The sequence below is a fragment of the Notolabrus celidotus genome, chromosome 4 (genome assembly GCF_009762535.1).
Source record: "Notolabrus celidotus isolate fNotCel1 chromosome 4, fNotCel1.pri, whole genome shotgun sequence".
NCBI classification, from domain to species: Eukaryota; Metazoa; Chordata; class Actinopteri; order Labriformes; family Labridae; genus Notolabrus; species Notolabrus celidotus.
The window spans coordinates 19,988,068-20,002,586 of record NC_048275.1 but is presented as its reverse complement, the minus strand read 5'-3'; the positions used below and the strand labels follow the sequence as shown (position 1 = coordinate 20,002,586).

Below are 14,519 nucleotides of genomic sequence, written 5' to 3'. Positions count from 1 at the left end.
GCGGGGCTCAGACTGTTGCTTCATGAAATAAATAGTGTTATGTAATAAAGAAAGAACCAGCGGCCTCTGTTAGTGTTGTCTATCCGGGTGGGACTTCAGACACTGTAACTTGAACTCTTGAAATTATTTTGCATTCCTTGTTGCATCGTTTACTGCAGTTCGAGTAAAGCAAACACACTCCACCCAAGCACTCAGCTTGTCTATTTCATCCTTCTATGGAGAAGAAAAGGAAGATAGAAATAATTCTGTACTTCTTCATCTATTACATATCAGTATTTTTCTCGTTATAGTGTTGTAGATTATTGTGACCTATAAATAATAACTTTAACAAAAACATGTCGGGCACAAAAAAAGGTTTTGGGGAATTAACTAATTCCACGTTTCATGTCAATGTAGCATGTTTTTGTTGCAGTCTGTCCATGTTTATTCCGTAGACTGTATATAAAGTTTATTCACGCACTGAAGAGCACACAAACGCACCTTAAATTGAGGACCTCGAGCACGTGAATGCAGCATATGACGTAAACAGGAAAAGAGAAATATAGGTAAAAGTGCAAAGAACAGCAAATTATGCCATGTGTGCAATCAAACACGAATAATCTCCAACATTAATGCCGGGAAAGCACCTGTTTATTTCCCCTGGTACGTAAAGCGAATAATGACAGTGTAGCACCATAGACTGTAAATAAACGTGTAGCACAGTGACGGTGGAACACATTTGTGCCTTCTCCCGCACCGTAGAAAGTCCGGAAGTCTGACTCATGACCTCATAGCTGCACACATTTATTCAGTGATCTTCGGCTTTAAACTCTTTTTTTTGTCTCTTTTTGGAAAGTGAACCATATTTTTCAGAAATAGAAAGTGGGGTAAGGAACACGTAAGATGCTTGACAATATATATATGTAATGAGTATCAGAATATGTCTAATTTCCAAGCTGCCCTTGGTCTGTAACATTAGGCTAAGCTAAGCTAACTGCAAAACGCATGTCAATTGTGTTTATGAGATGTCACACTATCTGGGGGTCATGTGTGGACTTACAACGAAACAGCCCCCTGTATGGTTCTCTAGTTGTTGCAACAGCACAAGTGCTACGTAAAGCTGCATTTGATTAACCTTCAGGTACATTTTACAGTATTTCTAAATTGCTAAAACTCATTTCTTGACATCTACCACACTTTTCTCAGCACAATAAGCACGAAACCCAATTTTCAAACTACATTCATCAAACCTCTGACTCTGCAAAACCAAACAATGTTGTCAGATCATACCCCAAGTCAATCAACATTAAAACAATACTGAGCAGTCGTTACACACTACATAAAACAATTGAAAACATAATGCTCATGACATGAAGCTGTAGAAATAATGTTTATTGTTTACAGTAGACTAAATGAATTTTGCAAAAATAAAAAATCCTCTTTGAATTTAGCTCCTGTATACAGTCAAAATAAAGTAAACACAAATATAAATGAGAAGAACATGGTCTATCACAGTAGTTTGGATTTCATCAGAAGTTACTGTTCTTTGTCTTTCTCGATTTCGCTCCCCTCCTCTTCCTCCTCGACCACCTCTTACACACACACACTCTTCCTCTGCCTCTCAGATTATTTCTGTCTATTGTACCTGTGCCTACCTTTATGCAACACAAGTGCATCACAGTGCAAAATGTGTTTTAGTGAGTGAGAATGTGTTTGTAAGTTGTGTCTAACAGGTGAAACGTGCTTATGGTTTTCCAAAAGAGTGACTGATTCAATACATGGGTTCAGGCCGCTGAGGAATTTGGTTCAGACGATAGGGTTTAGTGTTTTAGCAACTGAGAAATACTGTAATATTAGTTAAAGACTGCCAGCAAAATAATTTACATACATGCTTCTGATGAGAAAAGCCCACGAGTGTGCTGGGTAAAAGATTTAATTTTATTATATCTCCTTTTGTGTCCATCCATTGTATTACAATTGAACTGTGAAACAATTCAGTAAATTAATGCAGTATTTGTTTATTTATTTAACTTAGAAACTATGGTCCAACAGAAAGTATCTGTGTAAACAATGTTGTCAATGTTGTCCCTCCCCGTGGTCAACTGATTATAGTTTATTGAAAGTTGTGCTTCTGGCCAACTGGTGAATAAACACTACTCACAAAAAGTTAGGGATATTCAACTTCCGGGTGAAACTTATGGAAAATGTAAAAAGTTCAAGCTACAGTGATATTATATTTTGAAAGCTGGGCATTTAAGTAGAAACATGCAATGGTATTTTGCTAATCTCAAACATTTTAATGATACAAAAGCTAACAACAGTGGTGGGTATGAGACAACAAAACATGTCAACCTCAGAATAACCTGTCATGTGTCCTTGAACATCAATTACAGATTAACAAAGACGTCTCATGCTGTTCAGTCGACTTATGGTCTACTGAGGCATGGCATTCCACTCTTCTTGAAGGGATGCCGTCATGCCCCCAGAGATTTTGAGTTGCGAGGTTAGAACCCTCGACATGACCACTAAGTAATGTTCAGTACACTGAAACACTGAACAGTTGGACATGTGCATTCAAACGTTTAGAGAAGGTGACATCAAGTTCACCTGTAATTTAAAGGTTATAGTGCATTTAAGGTGCATTCAGAAATTTCATCTGATGGATGAATATCCCAAACTTTTTTTGAGTAACGTGTGACCTGTACTCTTTCTTTCTTCAAGCTCTGTCATGATCTTCAATCATTCCTGAGGAAAATATCCTAAGTTTCTCTGTCTAGAAGTATCAGGTTTAAGTGTCTTTTAAGCTTTTAGAGCTGAAAACAAATGGCAGTATAAGAGTGCTAGGGGTGACCCAAACAGTCAACTTATTTCTAAAGCTTAAGTAAAATACCAAAACAATAAAATCCAGTGGACTAGGCTGTATTCAAGCATTTCCTTCTAAGGACTTGACTTTCCACACAATAACCTACCAAACCCTTAGGAGATAAGCTTGTTGATGTCATCGTCATACCCTTCTGTAAAATTGCCACAATCCACGAGTCATCAGTGTTGGCAAAGGTCAACATTTAGTTCAAGTTCAGGATGTAGAGACGTGTGATTTTGACATGCACCCTGTGAATGATCTCAGTTATTTTCTTTCTTTTCAGTTTCTTTAAAACACTGTTCTAGTGTGTATTTTATCTGCTGTATCCTATCTTGCCAAAGCACAACTTTTACAACAGAGCGGAAGGAGCATAGACTTTTAAGCCGGTGGGTCAAAGTCCTCCCTGAATTTATAGGAAACCAGAAAGTGTGTGAGGGTGAAAGTAAAGGTTGTACAATCAAGACTTTTGGGTAAAATGTATGGATTTGATATAGTGTGGGTCAGAAAGACTCTTTGCACTTTTACTTTTTTAAATGGCATGGAAGTTACTTAAAGCCCCCGCTCGTTGATAATCCACACACACAAATGTTGTTACAATATAATTCACTAATTAGGGGTCCTCTTAAAGCTGTTCTGGGTTGGATAGATTTTACGTGATCATCTTTTTGTTAACAGGTTTTTTAAGACAGGTTTTTTCACGTCACAGTCGATGCACAAGTGCATTGTATTGATAACTGTGTTGATCCCCTACTATCAGCAGTGACTTCAACCCTGTGATAACAAAGCTTTCTTTGTTTCACTGTTTTGTCCTTCCAGAGATAGCCTGCCACGATGTTCCTCACCCTCACTCTGTTGAGGAAAGGCATCCCTGGAAAGCAGTGGATTGGGAAGTACAGGCGTCCACGACAAATCACATGGCAGATGAAAGCCAACACGCTGAAGCACCTGGAGCGCGAGGCTGAGAACGAATACTGGATAAGCCGGCCGTACATGACCCCCGAGCAGGAGTACTGCCACGCAGCAGAGCGCAGAGCCCAGAACTGGCTCAAGATCAAGGAAACCAAATTCGCCAATTTCCCTGAACACAAGAGCATGACAGACCATCTGAGTCATCTGAAAATCACCAAGACATGGTCCAGTTAATGTGAGCAGAGACATACACAGACTGTCTTCAGAATGAGACAACGCCACATATATTTATGCTGTTTCATCATGTTTTTTTTACTTTGTGTCTAGCTTGAAAAGCTACCATGAAGAGTGTTCAGTCAAGTCCACAATAGATAAAACTCCATGCAACAAATCTGTAAATTGTTCTTCATCTCAGATTTAATCCACACTGCAACAAAACTGTAACAGCTCCAGATTCAGTGCAGCTCATTTGGATAAAAACTGCTTAAAACTTTATATTTGATCCGTTGGCTCTTATTTTAGTGCTCATTAATTAAACACACTTTCAAGTAGAGAAACCCCGCCTCTCCACTGCTTTGAAAATCTCTAATTATATGAACTGCTAAACCGTATTCCTTGAGGGAAATGGTAGCATTATAAATCTCTCTGGGGAGTTTTGGGCAAAGTTATACAATTTTTACAAATCTTTTTAGGGTTAATTTCACTATTAAACAACAACATGCAATCGAGGGATTTTGTGCCGGTGCATTGAGTACACGTTTTGTTTATTAAAGTGATGTGACTGTCACTAAGCACAACGTAGCTGAAGCTAAAATGTTTAATCCTTTAAACCCTTTGAAGTTAGAAAAATGAGGAAGGAATGCATTTTGTGGAAATCCTTTCACTTCATTAATGACATCCTCTTTCTTTGCTATATTTGGGAGGCTTTTGATTTAGTGAAAAAACTTGGTCGTGTGTGTTTGTGTGGGTAAAGACCTTGGCACTGTTATAAAACCTCTTAGTCAGTGTACGGTTTATGGAGAATACGGGACTCCTGAGGCACAGATATGGACTAAGTTCAGGAATTTGACCCTCATATGCCAGATACTCAATGACGTACAACACACTTATATATCCAGTAGGTGGTCAATGTAATATCCTCCAGACCTTATAAGGACAGATCAAAGGTGGTCAATTTAAAACTAGAAGGTACGTAGGCTGGTGTCTATTAGAGACACTTCAACTCCTCACGGTTAAGTGTTCTAAATCATATAAGGATGTAAACACTTGAAAATGTATTTAAGACACACCTTTCTTGATAACGCAAACATTTTGAATATATTCATGAAAGATAACAGAAAATTAACAATTTATAACACTTTCTACAAGCCTATACAACATTATAACTGTTGTTCATGAGCATGTCAGCTTCAGGGCTGCATTATAATGTGGTATAAATCATTCTAACATTGAAATATTCTATATTGATGTTCAATGAATTAAGAAATGAATTAGGGGTAATTTCCCCCCAGCATGAAGTAATGTGTTCTCTCTCAAACAACAGCATGTCTAGCCTATTTGTTTCATTTTAATTAGATAAGCAAAAGCAGCAATATTCAGTGCTACTCTGCAGCACACAGAGACCTGCTAGTTGCCATGGTAGCCATCCAGTTTGATTTACACCTGCGACAACAGGTGAACCCAATGTGAAATCTTCCACACTGGCCATCATGCGGTCTGTTTGTTTATTTTTTTATGGAAGCTTGATAACCAGAAGCATTGTTATGTTTACACAGCATGGTCTAAAATTAATTGAGCAGTAGTAATAAGCTGGTGGGGGAAATGCTGTCTCCTCCTCTAAGAGTCAAAGGAAAAATAACTTATGTGGCTCAGATTTTCTTCTCCTTATTGACCAGCACTTTAAGAACCAGACTGTAAGTGATTAATCCATGAAGTACTAACCAACCAGAACACCACCAGGTTAACTGCTGGAAGTCTTTTCAGCTAAAAAATTACAAGTTTGTAATGAAAAAAATTGTAATGAATTGAAAACATATTTGGATCAGGGTAGCTAAATCACTCAAATAAAACATCTGCAAAATTAAGAATATCAAAAAGTAGAGACGGTTCTGCAGACTAACAGTCCTAGGTAGATGTTTTTACTGTATCTATTTATATCAATTGTTATTTCTAATGCAGCATTGTATATTCATTTTAGTATATGAGACGTAGAGTTGTTCCAAAAAAATAGACGAGCAGTGAGATGATCGATGGAGGATGAAAAAATAAATATATTTTTCTCCCGAAAAACTAATTCTCAAATTCAGCAGAACATTTTCAGAAAAAAATAACTAACTAGGAAGTATCAAATGAGTGGCCCTGAAGGACAAAACAAATTTACAAAAGATGAAACTAATTTACAAAGGAAAACATTTTTACATTTTATAAAACAAAATTACATTAGCAAAACACTTTTACCAAGGCCAAAACACATTTTCATTTAAGAAAACAAATTTACAAAATAAAATAAAAATAAAAAACATTTACAAGCGGTGAGACAATTTTACAAACGACGGAACACTTTTACCATTCCTGAAACAAATTTACATTCATTTTAAACGGAAAGGGAATGTACCAAATACTGGAAGTGATCCAGTACCAAACGGAGTACCAGTACCAAACATCGCTCCGTTTGGTTCCTCTCCATCCAAACAAACTTAATGACCCCTCACTCGATCACTCCTGGATCACTTCAGGTATTTGGTACATTCCCTTTCAGTTAAAAATAAAAGTAAATTTGTTTCAAGAATGGTAAAAGTGTAAAAGTGAAAGTGTTTTTTGATTTTGTACATTTGTTTTTTAAATGGAAATTTGTTTTGGCCTTGGTTAAAGTGTTTTGATTTTATAATTTTGTTTTATGAAATGTAAAAATGTTTTCCAAATGTAAATTTGTCTCCAACTTTGTAAAAGTGTTTCATCTTTTGTAAATTTGTTTTGTTCTTCAGGGCCACCGTAATCAAGAGCTATCTCTATATAGAAATCAGGATGATTATTTATTTATTGCTAAATTCAAAGGATTGTATGGATCTTATATGCTTCACTACTTTCATGCTGTTTTGTAACTCATTCAACTATAGAAAACTGGTCTGACAATAGCAAACCTGTCCTTTTTAAACCCATGTTACTCAGTCTATTACTCAGCTGTTTACTGTATACTGGGTATACACTTGGAGATTGCAAAGCTCTACCACTGTGGAGTTTCCGTACATATGTTTGTCCAGCAGGCGGCGCTCTCGCCCCTGACAGGTCTGCATGTGCAGCAGCAGCAGCAGCAGCAGAGTGGCGGCCCCTCCTGTGCGGTTTGCCCAGGCGTTGTTGTCGTATCGTGGAGGATGAGGTGCGTGTCTCACTGAAGAGGCGCCACCGCACAACACAGCACCGCACAGGATCTGTGGAGACGATCAGCTAATGAGCAAAGCAGACACGCAGCTCCTCTCACACAGAGCCACGCAGCGTGTCTGGGCCGGAGAGACCATGAAGAGTCGCAGCAGACCGAGGAGGAAAGACTCACCTGCAGACGCCTGAGTGAAGCAGCAGGATGGCGGGGGGCCGGAGGGGACTTGTGGCCCCTCAGAATACTTTTTTGGAGAATATTGTGAGGCGTTCAAACGGTAAGGATAAGGTTTATTATGACGACTTGATAAGAAGGAAATTGAGGTTGAAATTCAAATATTATGCCTGTCTAATCAAGCCTACCAATGAATTAACCAAAACACAAAAAGAAAGACACCAAGTAAGATGTATCACCTTTATGAGCTTGGAAAAGTTAGATTTTTTTTTAAAATCTTGGCTATACTGAAAAGAAAAGTACTGGAGGGTGAACAGGGTTGGTTTAAAACCTTGAAATTTCCCTGCAATAAATGCAATAATTCCCTTACTTGCATGACTTAAAGCTCCTGTACCCTTTAGAAGTGTTTGAAGTGTGTGAAAAACAAGCAGGTTCATTCTTACCACAGATTACATAAGGCCACATAAGTCTGAACTCAAAAAATATAATCACTACCTAGGTCTAGAGACTCAGTAAGTCTACATTATTCATGAGAATCCAGGTTAAGTGTGATTATTCAAACTAATTTCTGGAAAGTTGCAGTACTGTGTCAGAAATCAGTAGTCTCATACCTTTGATATTCACAAATCTGCATTAAGCTACTGATTGATTTGAAATTGAATTTATTCCACTTTAAATGCTAATTTGATATCTGTTTAATATGATACCGAAAGCCTGAATTGGTGTTAGTTATTTTCAACCAGACCTCAAGCTGTGCCTAATTAAGACAACTGCATACATTTTGTATTTTGCATCTTAGATTTTGTTGAACAACAGTGAGACAAAATGAAAAAATCTTCGAATGCAAACACTGAAGCACTGCCACTTCACTTTTAATGATTTGGTCTTACTGTGGTGAAAAATTGATTAAAGGGTTAAAATGTTTTCTAGGTTTCATCCAACCTTTGATAGAAATGTTTGAAGCTTCTCAACACAAATGCCACTCTTAATGAAACAGAAAAAAACAACTGTAGACCAATGAGATCCAAAATATAGACATGTTCTATATCTTCTCACATGTTAATATATCCAAGTGGTCTACTACTTCTGAGAAACCTATAATTAATTCAGATCAATCAGAATAGGCTATGCTGTTTAAATGTAAAAACAATTAACCCCAGTGAAAGCTTTAAACTTACCAAACTCTGAGTGTGGTATTTTTGGATATCGGGGTGTCAGTTTTATTTGTCGTTTCTGTATTATTAGATTCAATTGGAAGTGACAGGACCGACTGGATAGTTATCACACCAGACAGCTAGCTGTGAAACAGAACCAGGAGCCCTCTGCATGTGAGAGTGTGCATCTCAAACCACATTCAGGGACAGTAGTTGATTCACATCCGCCAGTAAAGTGGTTTGAGCTGTAGTTACTCTTTTTAAAAATGGGGATGTTAGAGATGTATTTTTTTAACCAGTGATTTTAATCTATGACCCCAGAAGTATGCAAAAACATTATCTTGGTATGCACTCTGAGGGCCTCACAATCAGCCTGGTCTGGTTGAACATAGCTACATTAAAATGTGTTGTGACAGAAGGGAACAACTTGTTCAGAAAGGGTGAAGACTTATCTGCAGAATGAGCATTTTAGAAGAATAGTACAAGGAACTGAATTTCTAAAATAGTGATATGTTACAAAAAGAGGGAAACTCACCCTTTGAAAACAAAAACCCATGCATATGTTTTTCTTATGACCTTGGGCGGTCTGTGGATTAGTTCGGTAAATCTCTTCAAAGCCAGAAACAGAGTGCCAGGACTATAATCTGCAGGACACCACTGAGAAACATTGAAGTGTCTGGTGAGAGATGCAGTGGTGGGTGGGCGATCACAGACAATGGTAAAATCCTTTAATTGTTGCGATTTATTTCTGAATACTCTACACTATGTTTTGATAGCAAAGCTCAAGATTAATGTCACCTTTTCTACAGTCTTCAGGATTCATCCTTTGGATTTTCAGGGATCTTAGTTGTATGCTGTTACAAGTCCACCGAAGAGCCCTACAAAATATGGAATATAGTCCTGGATCATGTTCACTAACAACCAGTTGTATGTATATGACAGGATTCCTAAACAAGCAATTATAGTTGATTAGATTTACAGCCCAGCATCAATAGTAGATCTAAGTCATGAACTAGCAGAGAGCACTTTATCAGAGTCACAAATGTGCCAGGCTGGAGGTCTACATCTTTAAAGAGCACTTGTAGTGAAGACATACAATAATCTGAAGCATTTGGTGTGTGTGGTTATTTTTTGGGGACAACTGGTTAATTGAAGTGTAATATTACCGTCTTTTAGCACCATGTTTGATCTTTGAAACCTCCTTAGCTGCTAATGCTTAGTCAGCAGCTAGCCTCTGTGTCCGTCTGTGGTTTGATGCTTACTCTGTATTATATGGGATAAGATGGAGGGAATTTAGAGGTTTCTTTGTAAAAAAAACAAACAAAAGAGGCAAAACCATAGACAGTATAAACAATGGAGGTAGTATCCGTGACGTCACCCATCTGTTAGTGAGTGCTGTTTTGAAGCCAATTATCAGCGGCAGCCATATTGGAAATGCAGAACTCAACCAGGCATAGTGTGACGTAAAGAGGCGGAGTTTGAGCCTCCTATAGTCAACAGCTATGTGTTCCCATCCGGAAGTCAAGTCAGTCATGTCCTTATTTGGGCAAAAACTCGTAATCCTAATATCTTCTGAACCATCGCGCTAGAAAAAATTTACCCCCCGTACAGTGTGTGCCGATAGAGAGATTAGCTATGTGGAGCCAAGCCGTTTGTTGAACCAGGCTGTAAACATGTTTATTAATGCTGCAAAGATCGTCTTCTTTGAATTGGTGTGTATGTGATTTCCGGTGTTTCTGCAGCCAGCCTCAAGCGGATTCTCGATGAATTGTAGTTCATAACACTTCCACATGGGCTTCATATTTTGAGACTGGAGGTTGCCGCTTGGGTAAAATTCAAAAACAAAATATGAAGCCAATGGAAAGCTCAGTCTCAAATTTCCAACCTCAGAAGACAGATTTCAGATTTAGCTTTTTGCTAAGAACTGAAAAAGAGTGAAAGTAAGGCGCTAATGTTAGCTTAAGAAGAGCTGTTATAATGTACATTTTCTACTTGTTGGTTAAAAACAGAGAAGCAGCTACAACAACAATCAATAATTGACTTTTATTCACAAAGAAATATACAAAACATTAGTACGATGTACAGTATATATATGTATGCTAACGAATTAGCTTTAACTAGCTGCAATGATTAGTCGACATAATCGATTACGTCGACTACAAAAATTTGTCGATGCGGAAAATGTAGCGTTGATGCGTCATATTATTATAGCTGTTAATTGTTATTGTTGTATGATAAAATCACATGCTGGCTGGTACATGAACATGTTGTCTTTTTTCTGTTCCTGTTAACACTAGGGTTCATTCTGAGTTGTGAAAATCCGTCCAGTTTGTCTGTTTTGAAGAAGATTACTATTAATTTAATAAGATATTTATATTTATGCAGTAAGAAATCAGTGATGATTTGTTTAACTTACTGCACTGTTATAAAACATGAAATATATAGCCTTAAAATAGTAAAATAATACAATAACAACAATACTTTGTTCCTTCTGTTTAAGTTGTGCTAAGCAAAGGCGTGTGGATGAGTTTGTGATGAGGAGAGGCTCATGCACCCCACATATTTGAGCCAAATAATCGTAACTAATCGAAAAATTATCGATAGATTAGTCAACACCAAAAATAATCGTAAGTTTCAGCCCTAGCTTTAACATGTATGTGAGGTTTATCAGTAACTCTGTTCTCAGCCTTTCTGTCATTTTGTTGTGGTAAATTGATAAATCCATCTTAAGTCTACAGTAACTTCATTTATGTACCATTTATGTACCCCCCTGTACAAATGAGCTGTGCCAAGTTGTGTTTTTAGCTGTTATCATCGATGGATCCAGGCTACATCCACAAAGTGAGGATTGACAAATTCACTGGGCTTTGAAGCGACCTGTTTCTCTTTTGCTTTCCCTCTTATTTTCTGACATAAAAGATGTTTGTCACTGTAATCTGTTAACTTTCTTTCCTTTTTTAAACATTTCAGTTTGGACACTTTCACATAGACAGACAGGTACTACAAAGTTTAGTTTGATGTGCTGCTTATGTTTTCTCTACTTCTTTGTAATGTACTACTCAATGTTCTATACCAAATGCTGTTAATTTACAAAGTTACGCTTAACTAATTTGACATGTTTGAAATGTTTGTGAAAAGTTGATGCAATATGGCAAATCCAGGACAAATAACAAACAGAAATTTTTGATGTAAATCTTATTGACTCACTATTTTAACGTTTGTCTGATCATTGTAAAATAACACGTTGGCATGGAACGTCTTCTGCGTTGTATTCTGTCTTCTCATGTTTTCAGTTGTCATTTCAATGTGTTTTATTCTGGTATGATTGAATAACTGTTTGTGTGTATTTTTGTGTGCGTGGGTGTGTGTTTGTGTGGTCTAATGTGCAAAAAAAAAGTAGCATTGTTGTATGCGTTACCCCCCTCCCGCCCAGATTTTTGAACTCCTTCTACCCTTTAACCCCAGTGTCAATGCATTGTTGTTTGAGTAGCAAGGTGTTTTTGAGGTGTTATCCCTAGTTCTCATCATTTCTCCTGTCCCATTCAAAACCATCACATGTATTCCTTATTCATATAAAGAATCAAACATATTCAATAAAGGCAAGCCCTTCAAGAGATTTCTTAGCTCTTGCTCTCAGCTATGGAATAAAACTTTGTTACATAAGGAGCAAATAATGTTTGTTTCAAACTACGTTCATTCTGATTCAAAATGTCGAATCCCAGCATTGGATTTCTGAGCTGTATTACGTATTAGTCAATAAAGCTCAACTATGGTAAAGGTTAATACTCTGTTTTGATGCATAAATCTTGCTTTTTTATTGGAATTAATTGTTTTAATGTATGTCCCAACATGCAAACCAATTCTGAGTTAAAATAACGACAGAGTTAAGTGTGTAGATATTAATTATGACATGTCTATGGCTTTAAAATGCCATCGTTACTACATAAGCCAATTTAAATGTACATGAAACTCGATCATAATTTAGGTTTATTAACATTTTGACCATGAATAAATTTAGCTTGGAGGCCTTGCCAACATTTGAATATGGAAATTAAGCCATATTAGAATTAATGAACTTCTTTTCTGTGACATTTAAAAATTGATGACAGCATATATTAATATTTGTAGACTGTAATGCCACTTTATCTTAATTACCACTTTTTATACATCAGACTTGCAAAGACAAAACAGAAGTACCCACTGTTGTCCCCAAACATCTCTAACACAATTTACTTGGCCTGTTAATTACTTTACTTGAGCAGTAAATAGGAATAAAACACAAAATGTGTTTTTAACATAAGAAAAGATTCTGTGTTATGCTTACATCCACCCTGCTAGGAGTGGGTAATGGACTGTGGACCATCATGGACAGTGATGAAAATATTTCAAGTGTCTGAACTCCTAAAGGCAGTGTTACTTTATTATTTTAATGGCAGGGGAAGCATTAGAAGACAAAGGCACATTTTTAAACAGGATCATTGTTTTAAAAAAAGAAACTAACTACTTAATGGGGCTCTCAGGTTGTGTTGCCATGGGGAAAGTATAACATCCATCATAAAACTATTTATTAAGTCACTAATCGCTCCCTGATATTAAACTGACCTACTCAAAACTGGCCAACAATAATACGTTCTCTAATCCTACATTTTGAAAATAATTTCTTGAAGTTTAAACCATGAAGAGTTAGTGTGATCACAGTTCTTGTCCAAAACATAATGAAAGCAGAATAATACACGCTCAATGATTATGCAGATGTTTAAGGATAGAAACTTACAATGTTATTTCAAATACACTTTTCCCCAACATCTGCTTTGTAGTTGTGTGCTTCCATTATCCCAATAGCTGTTATGTCTTCCCAATTATTTCTTAATTGCAGCTCCACTAAACTTGACTTTGACATTGATATAATATATATAATAACAGTAAACCTTTTCCCAACAAATACTCTTCTTTTTATGTTTATGCATTGTCTTTTAAGGGAAACACTTCAACCCATCAAGTCATGTGCCCCTTTTCTTTGCCTTTTACTTCCAATCAGATACCAACTTTGTCCTGGGAAATGCTCAGATTGTGGACTGGCCCATCGTCTACAGCAATGATGGTTTCTGCAAGTTGTCGGGTTATCACAGAGCTGAAGTGATGCAGAAAAGCAGCACCTGCAGGTAGGCATTAGCACCAGTGTGTGTTAGCAAAGACTGGTTAGGATTACAGAGGAAAGAGGTGAGCCGTTTGTTTCATACATAAACTCACATTCACCTCTATTAGCCATGAGTGACTGCTTCAGACCAACACAAGAATCGGTTCTGCTGTAGACTGTAGCAACCTATGGGATATCTGACATTTTACCTGTATGTTAAATACTTGTGTTGATTTGAAGTGGACATGTGGTTATGGAGAGTTCAATGACTCATATGTTTGTGTTTGTTTACTCTTGCTGCTCCTCCTCTATTCTGCCAATCGGGTAAAGAATGCTGCAGGAGCGGAATTTGGCTACTGATCATAAGGTCGCTTTTTACTATCAAATAAATAATTCAAGTGTAACTTCTCGGTAATTAACACTTTGACAGGTATATACATCTTCTAGTTTGACCCATGTCCCATCTGGAGGAGGTGGGCTTGAAGGCCTTCACTGCAGCCAGTCACTTAAGGGAGCTTTAAATATTTTGGCGTCACTTCTGGGGCGCTGCCTTGCCGTCGATTTCTTATAATATCAATATATAGCATTAACAGATATAGCCAGTGGCATTGAGAGATTGTGTTACTGCTAAAATGTTAATCTTGATGAGCTTTACTTTGGCAAGCAAAGCAAATAAATCATCCTGTTGCTGCAGTCGTAGAAGAGAGGATGTTTGTTTTTCAAGGTTTCTCTTGCTTCAGATAGTCATGGACGGTTATATTGATCACTCTTATAAGAATAAACGGAATAAACTACTTTTCAGAACACTTAACATAGTACATCATGCTTGTTGCAATGGCAGATATTTTACTCCAAGCAATTGAGGCCTTATTTGTGGCTTATATTAAGTCTAATTAGATGTTTTCGACTAGATATAAGACAAATACCCCT

At 37.1% G+C, this 14,519-nt stretch overlaps 2 protein-coding genes across 6 annotated transcripts in view; both read left to right on the top strand.

Annotated features, from left to right (window-relative positions):
* Nucleotides 1-712: 712 nt before the first annotated feature.
* Nucleotides 713-4,246, top strand: mrpl57 (mitochondrial ribosomal protein L57). Of its 4 annotated transcripts, XM_034682588.1 has the most exons (3): nucleotides 713-866; nucleotides 2,373-2,482; nucleotides 3,659-4,246. In XM_034682588.1, the coding sequence occupies exon 3, from the start codon at nucleotides 3,674-3,676 to the stop codon at nucleotides 3,983-3,985; it is 312 nt and encodes a 103-aa protein (XP_034538479.1). In that variant the 5' UTR covers nucleotides 713-866; nucleotides 2,373-2,482; nucleotides 3,659-3,673; the 3' UTR covers nucleotides 3,986-4,246. The 4 variants fall into 4 exon arrangements, with proteins under 4 accessions (XP_034538479.1, XP_034538480.1, XP_034538478.1 ...); XM_034682589.1 differs by lacking the exon at nucleotides 2,373-2,482 and having other exon boundaries at nucleotides 713-877; XM_034682587.1 differs by lacking the exon at nucleotides 2,373-2,482 and having other exon boundaries at nucleotides 715-866.
* A 2,802-nt stretch (nucleotides 4,247-7,048) lies between these two features.
* kcnh1a (potassium voltage-gated channel, subfamily H (eag-related), member 1a) overlaps nucleotides 7,049-14,519 on the top strand; it is a 46,206-nt gene continuing 38,735 nt past the window's right edge. The window contains exons 1-3 of one of the 2 annotated variants that reach the window (XM_034681067.1): nucleotides 7,049-7,401; nucleotides 11,423-11,449; nucleotides 13,491-13,614. In XM_034681067.1, the coding sequence (XP_034536958.1) occupies nucleotides 7,329-7,401; nucleotides 11,423-11,449; nucleotides 13,491-13,614 (224 nt within the window). In that variant the 5' untranslated portion in view covers nucleotides 7,049-7,328. The remainder of the gene's footprint in view (nucleotides 7,402-11,422; nucleotides 11,450-13,490; nucleotides 13,615-14,519) is intronic. The other variant, XM_034681066.1, reaches the window with a different exon arrangement.

Coding starts and splice junctions, on each gene's coding strand:
- mrpl57 (XM_034682588.1), top strand. CDS start 3,674: ATGTTCCTCACCCTCACTCTGTTGAGGAAAGGCATCCCTGGAAAGCAG.